The following is a 9191-nucleotide window of genomic DNA, read 5'->3' as shown; positions in this document are numbered from 1 at the left end:
TCCACACACACTCACTCTTTTGTACAAACCCCTACACGTGCGCGCACCGGGACATTTACACACTCACCCCGACAAAACAGTTCACACATGCTCACATACATCCGCTCACATTCATGCTTACATGTACATTCATATGCGCTCACACACACACTCATACATGCTCACATACACATTCATGCTCACACTCTCATACTCACACATACACGCTCACTCATGCTCACACACATACAATCGCTCACACTCATGCTCACACGTGTATGCACTCTCTCATGTGTGCTCACACGCTCACACTCATACATGCTCACACATACACATACTTACACATGGTCACTCACACACACATATTCACACTCACACTCATGCTCAAGCATGTATGCGCTCACACACACTTTCAGCCTCCAGCACTGTAAGGAACCTTTGTTTCCAAGCCCCCCAGGCTATGACATTCTGTTACAGCAGCCTAGTGGGCTGCAGCACCTCCAGATGCCTCGCTGTTCTTTAGGTCTCCACTGAGAGCCTTCTCAGGTCCAAGGCTTGCTTTGTCTCTTCAGCAACCTTCGGCAGCACCCCATTGCCAGATATGGATATCTCTTTCAGTTATCTTTCTTTTTTTTGAGACGGAGTTTGGCTCTTGTTACCCAGGCTGGAGTGCAATGGCACGATCTCAGCTCACTGCAACCTCTGTCTCCCAGGTTCACGCGATTCTCCTGCCTCAGCCTCCCGAGTAGCTGGGATTACAGGCGCCCCACACCACGCCCAGCTACTTTTTGTATTTTTAATAGAGATGGGGTTTCACCACATTGGCCAGGCTGGCCTTGAACTCCTGACCTCAGGTGATCCACCTGCCTCAGCCCCACAAAGTGCTGGGGCACCTGGCCAGGGAACTTTTTATATAGTCTCCACAGCATGACAATTTCAGGGGAGCCGGACTTTGTATATGGTGACTTTCACATCCAAATGTACAAAACCCAGGAGAGTAAGCATCAGAAGTCCCATAGCATCTCTTTGCCGTATCACCTTCACAACGTCCCACCAGGCTCAAAGGGAGGAGACAGACTCCACCTCTTGATGGGGATGGCAAGGTTCTGGAAGAGCAGGTGCAACTGTTAGTAATTGCACTGTGGCTGTTTCTTGAAAATACAAGGTGCAAGACACCATGTTTTACTGCCCCACCTGGCTAGCAGTGGACATGGAGACAGCTTTGTCGTCATGGCTGTGATGCATCCCACACTCCAGTGGTTCGCTTTTCCTGTACCAGACACTCCATTATGGTTGCTGCCTTTGGTGGAAGAATTTAGCCTGGCTCAGAATTCTGTCGAGCCCAGAATCTTACCAAACCCAGAATCAACATTTTTTCAGATAAATAAATAGTAAATTATTTTATTATTCCTAGACTATTCATGTAATGTGGGCTAAGTAACACACAATGTGGTCTGACCAGTTATTATGTGTAATGAGTGTTAAATGGAATGTGGAACTTACCCAGATTTTCTGATTTAACTCTGATAGATAGAAATAAATTCCGCTTTCTATGTCTTTGTGCTGTCGTTTGTGTAAAAGAGACCATCCTTTGCCATAATTAAGCACTTGAGGGAAGTGCATTCTCCCAAATGGACTGAAAGTTTACAGATGTGAATCACACATGATCGGTATGAACTAAATGGCATCCGAAAAGGTGAAATTAAGGACTTTTTTTTCCTTTTGCCCTGGTTACCTCTGTCCGCATCCCCTCTTCTCAGAGTCCGATGTGGCCTACAGCTGGCAATAGCTTTGTAATCTTGATTGTAAAATGTACAAGCTGGCCGGGCACAGTGGCTCACACCTGTAATCCCAGCACTTTGGGAGGCCGAGGCAGGGAGATTGCTTGAGCTCAGTTCAAGACCAGCCTGGGAAACATGGTGAAACCACACCTCTACAAAAACTACCAAAAAAATCAGCCACGTATGGTGGTATGTGCCTGTAGTCCCAGCTATTTGGGAGGCTGAGTTGTGAGGATCACCTGAGCCAGGGAGGTCGAGGCTGCAGTGAGTTGTGATCGCACCACTGCATTCCAGCTTGGGCAGCAGAGCAAGACTCTGTCTCAAAAAAAGAAAAATAGGACACAGAAAAAACTTGGGTTTGGGTTGCAAAAGGGGTGAGAAGAGGTTTTGGAGATACAAAAGGAGTAAATATTGTTTCCTGAAGAGGGTTCTTCCAGCCACAATTTCTAAAGAGAAAATCCAGAACCTCTGGGCCTCTGAGCAAGATCCCTTCACCTGAGACTGAGCAAATGAAGACATGGGGGAAAGAAGAGATTGGCATTTTAATGTATCTGGGATTATAATCCCATCTACGGGCATCAATTGGCTTTTGCTGCACGAGCCAGCCTAAATCTCGGTGACAACAATAAACATTCCTCATGGTCTGCAGTTTGGTTGAGAGTTGGATGATCCAGGCTGGGCTCAGTAATGATCTGTGGGCCACCTGGTCTAGGCTAGGCCTGTCCAGGGCAGCTTGGTTCTCTGTTTCTCTCACCATCTTCCCAAGACCAGTGAGGTGACCCAGCCTGTTCTTCTCATAGTGAAGGCAGAGATGCAGAGGAAAGCGAGCCCAACTGCGAAAGCCTGTTTCAAACCTGTGCTTGTGTCCTCTCTGTGGACCTCTCATTGGCCAAAGCAAGACACGAGGCAAAGAACACGGATGCAGGAAGGGGTGGGGAATTGGGGTCACTTATACTACCTACCACGATCTGTGCCCACTGCCCCCATTATTCATGTAAAATTTGCCCACCCACATCTAAGGACCCCCCTCCTAGTTTCTTCCAATCACAGCCTCAAGCAAGAAGTCTAGGATCTTGTGAGCCACATCAGGTCCTAATATGGCTTTTACTGGTCTAGAAGCTTATGAACTTTTTGAAAAGACAAGTTATTGTCCACTTAGACCCAACATACAGTGATGAGACAGGGACAGGATAAGGCCCATTGGCAAGGGAAGAATGAAGGGGTGAAATAGTAGCCACATAGCCATTTTGAAAGTCGGTGGAGTCAACATTGCCAGGTCCTCTACTTTAAGGCTAGGAAATGTAAGGCTTTGGTTTTGCAACCTAGAAGTGGCATAGCAGCACAGGAGTTGGCAAACATTTTCTGTAAAGATCTAAACAGTAAATAGGCTTTGTGGGCCACATACAGTCTCTATCACATATTCCTATTTCTCCTTCTCTTTTTTAAAGATATGAAAGTCTTTCTTAGTTTAGGAGCTGCGGTTTGCCATTGCGCCCCACACACTGGCCTGCACTGACACATCCTTCTTTCTCTGTCACACTTCTGAAAAGGGCATTTTAAAATGCACCAATGTGGGCTACTGAACCTGCTTCTGCTGGTGGAAAGATTGGGAGTCTAGAAGTCCTTTGACACTTTGAACAGTTGCAGTCTCTTTCCATTCAAACTGGAGCATTTTTGCTAATGTGTTCACCTCGAAACTTTTGTGAGTTTCCATGTATTTTATTCCATTCCACTCATACCAAGAGACAATTCTTTTTGAGGTGTGTTTAGCTCTCTAGACTTAATAACTGCTGTGTTTGTCACATTGGCTGCAGTGAGATCGTGACATTAGGATTCCTGGGAGCCTGTGGTGGGCAGAATTTAAGACGGCTCCTCCATGATCTTCACTCTCTGGGTGAAAACCGTCAGTCAGCCCACACCCAGGATTGTTGATCAGTGCTGAAGGTCCTGAGGCTGTTTTTAGCATAGTCTAAAACTTAAGCAAAGCAGTAATTATAATTGAGCAAGCAAAATTGTCCTTTAACATGGAATCAATGCTGTTACACAGTCACATAAGCCCTATCTTAGTCCGTTCAGGCTGCTCTAACAGAATACCAGAAATTGGGTGTCTTCTAAATAACAGAAATGTATTTTCTGAGTTCTGAAGGCTGAGCAGTACAAGATCATGTGCCAGCAGGTTTGGTGTCTGGTGAGGGCCCACTTCTGGTTCACAGAAGTCCATCTTTTTGCTGTAACCTCCCATGGCAGAAGGGGTAAGATGGCCCTCTGGAGTTGTTTTATGAGGGTGCTAATCCCATTCATGAAAGCTGAGCCTTCATGACCACATCACCTCCCAAAGACCCCACCCCCTAATATCATTACATTGGGGATTGCTTTGCAACATACGAATCTTGGGGGGACTCACATATTTGGACCATGGTGAGCCCCTTAAAAGAAGAGTTTTCTCCAGCTGGGAGCAGAAGGGGATGACAAAGAGCCTGGAAGGATAAGAAGGATCCGACATGCTCTTACTGGCTTTGAAGATGGAGAGGGCCACCTGTAAGGACCAGAGAGTGACCTGTAGGAGCTGAGAGTGACCCCTGGCCATCAAGCTTGGAGGATCCCCTTAATTTTCTGCTAGAAGTATACAGTGAATGAACCTAGACACAATGACATGCAGTGGGTGCTTAATAAAGATCTCTTGGGAAATGAGCATTAAAGCAACATTTACTGGGCTCCTGCTGTATGCCAAGCCCATTTCGAGCTGTGAGGAAACAGAGCAGAGGCGCTTATACAGTCCAGTGAAGAAAGAAATCTTCCAGAATGATTCATAAGGACATATTCAGAGCCTGGCAGGGCTGAGGAAACAGCGGTGAATCAGACCCACTTTGGCCTTGGGGTGCCCACGGTGGGTAAAGCCAGACTCCCACTCACACCCAAAGTCCCAGGCAGAGTGAAGCTTATACCTTTTGGAAAAAAGCAGGGGGAGGCTGGGTCACAGCCGTCAGCATCAGCACCTAGGCCGCAGCTCTGTGTTCCAGGAGCATCTGCCCGAGGCAAGAGGGAGCCGAGGCCCTGGCTGGGGGCAAATCCCGACGCTGTGAGGACCTGTCTTCGCGGAGCCCGGAATATTCTAACGGGACCACTGAATTCGGTTATTATTTTTATTTATTTATTTTGAGATAGGGTCTCGCTCTGTCACTGGGCTGGGGTGCAGTGGCACAATCAGGCTTTCAGAGCTCACTGCAGTCTCGACCTCCTGGGCTTAAGCAATCCTCCCGGCTCAGCCTCTCAAGTGGCTGGGACTACAGGCGCGCGCCACCACGCCCAGCTAATTTCTTGTGTTCTTTTGTGGGATTTTTCCCCTTCTTGCCCAGGCCGGTATGGAACTCCTGAGCTCAAGCGATCCTCTCACTTCAGCCTCCCGAAGTGATGGGATTATAGGCGTAAGCCACGCGCCCCGACCGGGTGTTTATGATTTAGAATGTTGGGAACTTAGAGCAGTGCTTGGGACACGGTTATCAGCGTCAGCTATTTCCTTAAACTAACGTGAAGTCGACTTCAATCTTCCAGCAGTGTGGCCCTAGAACCAATACCCAGGGAGCAGCGGCCCTAGTGCGGGTGGGGATGTGGGGTGCGCATGCGTGCGGAGGTACGCGGATGCGCGAGTGCGCGTGCGCGCGCAGGGCAGCCGAGGCTGGATCCCCGAATGCGGTTCTCGCTCGCTGCGTGGCGGTAAAGAACCCCGGGTGTCGTAAAAGGGCCGCAGTGGCAGCGGCCCGGCCGACAGCTGTTATCCCATTTTGGATGCCGTCCTCCTGCGAAAAGTTGGGGTAACCTGTTGCTAGTCCGTTCGTTGGTGACAGCAAGGCTTCCGCGCTCGGTGTTGGTGGGCAGCCCCGCCGTGGCCCGCGGGCTGGAAGAGGCGGCGGCGTGATGCGGCCTGTGGACGCGGACGAGGCGCGGGAGCCCCGCGAGGACCCGGGCAGCCCGCTGAGCCCGGCGCCCCGCGCCGGCCGCGAGGACCTGGCCTCCCTGGAGCGCGAGCGCGCCCGGGCGCACTGGCGGGCCCGCAGGAAGCTGCTGGAGATCCAGAGCCTGCTGGACGCCATCAAGAGCGAGGTGGAGGCGGAGGAGCGGGGCGCCCGGGCCCCTGCACCCAACCCGCGCGCGGAGGCGGAGGAGCGGGTGGCTCGGCTGTGCGCCGAGGCGGAGAGGAAGGCCGCGGAGGCGGCGCGGATGGGCAGAAGGATCGTGGAGCTGCACCAGCGGATCACCGGCTGCGAGTGCTACTGAGGCGGCGGGGCCGCGCGGGGAGGAGCCGAGTCCGGCGAGGAGTGTCCCGCGTGGAAGGCGCTGGGCAGGCAGGGAGGGGAGCGCAGAGCCGTGCCACTCTCTCCGCCGAGTTGGTTTCATTCTTTTTTTCATAGGTAATTAGAGAAAATAATTTGATATGTTGTTGTAAAGAGTCATGACAACTTAAAGTATTTGCAGGACGTAGACCTGCTCTGTCAGTAGGTGGGGGAGAGAAGTGTGAAGCGGAGGTACATGCTGGAAACGTGTGAATGTTATGAGATTGGAGCGTTTGCGATGACCTTCCTGCAGGTGGTAGCATTGTGCACAGGTGGTTGGGTTTCTTTGACTCCCCGATACGGGAATATCAAGCTCAAAATTTATGTTGTGATGATGAATTTCTCCCACTTGTACTTTAGGTGGCCAACTGACGAACTGTGTTCACCTAATAAGGATTCCTGGCTGTTTGGACAGGCTCATACCAAGAGAGCCTTTCGTTTTGTCTCCCCTGTTTTTCTGCCTGCGTTTTCTCCACGTTAGCCACTCAATTTCCAGTACCATCCTGGCGGATGACTTCAGCATTAGATGGTCAGGTGTATTTTTTGATTAATAGGTGCATTCAGTTTGGAAAAGACAGCTTTTCATTAACGTCCCACGTAAAGGAATATGGCCTGTACGGTACGTACACTGCTGCGTGGTAATATTTGTTACTGTGATCTTATTGTATTTTCAAAGTTTGGAAGTATACATACCGTGTGCTTTGCAATTTTTTTATGCTTCCTGGAATTTGGGGATTCATGAGAGACTTGAGGTTAGAGTTCTGCAAGAGAGAAGACACTACATGATTGCAGCTGCCGCTTCAAGAACCCAAGCCCCAGTCAAGGTTGTGAATGCGACTTTGGATGAGATTGAGAAGGCCCAGTGGACGGTTGGTCTTGAAGAGTGGCAGTGTATGGACTTGAGAACCTCTACAGACCATCAGATCAAAGGAGGAGAGCTGTTTTGCGTGGTGTTTCGTTGTTGTTGTTGTTTTTATAGCATTTTGCTTTCTCCTGGAATGTAATTTTCCCATGGCATGTTAACTGGTGCACATCGTGTAACCTGTCTGGTGAGCAACCTACAATTGGGATGAGTTCTAGGTACATGTGTTTGCTGACTTTGGGGTAAACTTTGTTAAAATTCAGTCTCTGCCACAAATGCATGTGACCTGTTCAGGGGCCCAGAGTGGCGGAGGAAGGAAAGCTTCAGGCTGGTCATGGGGGTCCCAAACAGTCATTTCAGGCTTAGATGATGACTAGCCTAGGTCATTAGAGCCCAGACTCCACAGAGACTAAAATCAGAGTTCTGCCTTGTTGTGATAAAGTTCGTTTGCTTGGAAAAACAAATGCTGAAAGCCAGTTTTTAAACTCTTTGTGCAGATGACCAAAGCAATTGACTTGGCCAGGAAAAGGTAAGATAAACATTTTTCAAAATGAGTTTCTCCTTGATAGTGGTCACTGTCAAATGGAGGTGAATTGCTTCTGACTTAGGAGTTGTTCAAAGCCTGTAGCCCAGGATGGGGTTTGAGCTGCAGAAGGGGAAGAAAGCAGACCTAGGGTAGGAAGCGGGTGCCTTATGAGGCCATGTGGTCTGGCCCCAGCCTTAGGAGAGCTGAAGTCCATTCAGGCAACTAGTATCCCCTGGGACCACAGAGCTCCCCACTATGCCAGGCGCTAGGACTTTCTTGGACAGACTATCTAGTGGGTTGAGACAGGTCTGAAAACATAATTACAGTACAGTGTTCGCAGTGCTGGTCTTTGATTCAACACATAAATTGAGCACCTACAGAGGCTGAGGCTACCTGACTGAACAGAGTGCTTGTAAAATTGGATCTGAGGGCCAGGCACGGTGGCTTGTGCCTGTAATCCCAATTCTTTGGGAGGCCTGAGCAGGGGGATTGCTTGAGGCCAGGAGTTTGAGATCAGCCTGGGCAACATGGTGAGACCCTGTCTCTAATAGAAAAAAAAAGTTGGATCTGTTATACATAAGATGCTTAGTATTGTATCTGGCCATAGTAAGTGCTGCATAAGTATTTGTTAGATAACCCCTAAATGAGGAAAGCAGGAAAAAAATGATATATGTACCCATATTAGATAGTGTAAGTTCTGTGGGGGAAAAAATGGCATTGGGGGATCGGGTGTGGGGTTTCTAGTTGATTTGCATGGTCAGGTGACATGTCTGATACGACATTTGAGTGAAGGCTGATGTGTGGAATATACATGGGTATCTAGGGAAAGAGTCTTCTAGGCACAGGAATCAAGCAGGGTAAAAAGGAGAGGAACAGCATGAAGCCCCAGTGGGAAGGGAGGAAGTGGTGGGCACTGAGGTCAGAGGGAGAAGTGGCTGGATGCGAAGCTGGTAGGGGGTTGCCAGCAGAGGAGCGATGGGAGCTGACCATCTGTGAAGAGGTGGCTGCCGTGCTCAGGCCTGATAGTGGGAGACAAGGACAAGAGTAGGGGGCAGCGTGGGGAGTGGGGGGCGGCGCGGGGAGTGGGAGGCGGCGTGGCTAGTGGGAGGCGGCACGGGGAGTGGGAGGTGACGTGGAGAGTGGAACACAAACTGGGTGCTGGCGGGTGTGGACTGCGTTGGGAAGGTGCTGAGGGCCTGCCTGTGGACATGAGAGGATTCAGCAACAGTTCTGAGGCTCGGGACCTGAACACCTATTTAGTACCATTTGTCAAACAAACTGGGCCACTTTTGAAAGTGAAGGGTGGCTCTATTAATAGAAATTCATTTGGGACTGCAGATGTAAACAAGGACTTTCATAGGCAAAGAGGTGCTTACTCTGTTTGGTGGGAGGACTTAGGGAGGAGTCCCCTCAGACCCACTGACTCTTGCTCTGAGCAGGAAGCATGGGCACAGCTACACCAACAGCACCCCAAGCACAGGGAACACGAAACAGGCCAGGGGCCTAGTGTGGCCTGCAGAGGCCACCAGTGGGTGGAAATAGGGTGGTGGGGAATGGGATTCTTCCGGAGACCTGTCTTTGAGTCTGTGTCTCAGGTAAGGCAAGCGTGCTTACAGGTAAATACATTTCCTTTTTTAAAAAAATTATCCCTGGGATTGTTAAATTTGCTTTAGCAAACTCATAAAGAGGAACATTGTTCTATAGGATGTCAG

General features: G+C 49.7%; 1 protein-coding gene across 1 annotated transcript; it reads left to right on the top strand.

Moving 5' to 3' along the window:
• The first annotated feature begins 5226 nt into the window (after positions 1 to 5226).
• On the top strand, positions 5227 to 7507 carry MRFAP1L2 (Morf4 family associated protein 1 like 2). Its single transcript, XM_017853388.1, has 2 exons — positions 5227 to 6169; positions 6452 to 7507. The coding sequence occupies exon 1, from the start codon at positions 5676 to 5678 to the stop codon at positions 6033 to 6035; it is 360 nt and encodes a 119-aa protein (XP_017708877.1). The 5' UTR covers positions 5227 to 5675; the 3' UTR covers positions 6036 to 6169; positions 6452 to 7507.
• The last annotated feature ends 1684 nt before the right edge of the window (positions 7508 to 9191 follow it).

Source organism: Rhinopithecus bieti, unplaced genomic scaffold (genome assembly GCF_001698545.2).
Source record: "Rhinopithecus bieti isolate Rb0 unplaced genomic scaffold, ASM169854v2 scaffold_35903, whole genome shotgun sequence".
Classification (NCBI taxonomy): Eukaryota; Metazoa; Chordata; class Mammalia; order Primates; family Cercopithecidae; genus Rhinopithecus; species Rhinopithecus bieti.
Note: the sequence above shows the minus strand (reverse complement) of the source record. Positions and strands in the feature narration are given on the sequence as shown.

What these genes read in the sequence shown, in the direction of transcription:
- MRFAP1L2 (XM_017853388.1), top strand. Translation starts at nt 5,676, where the DNA reads ATGCGGCCTGTGGACGCGGACGAGGCGCGGGAGCCCCGCGAGGACCCG.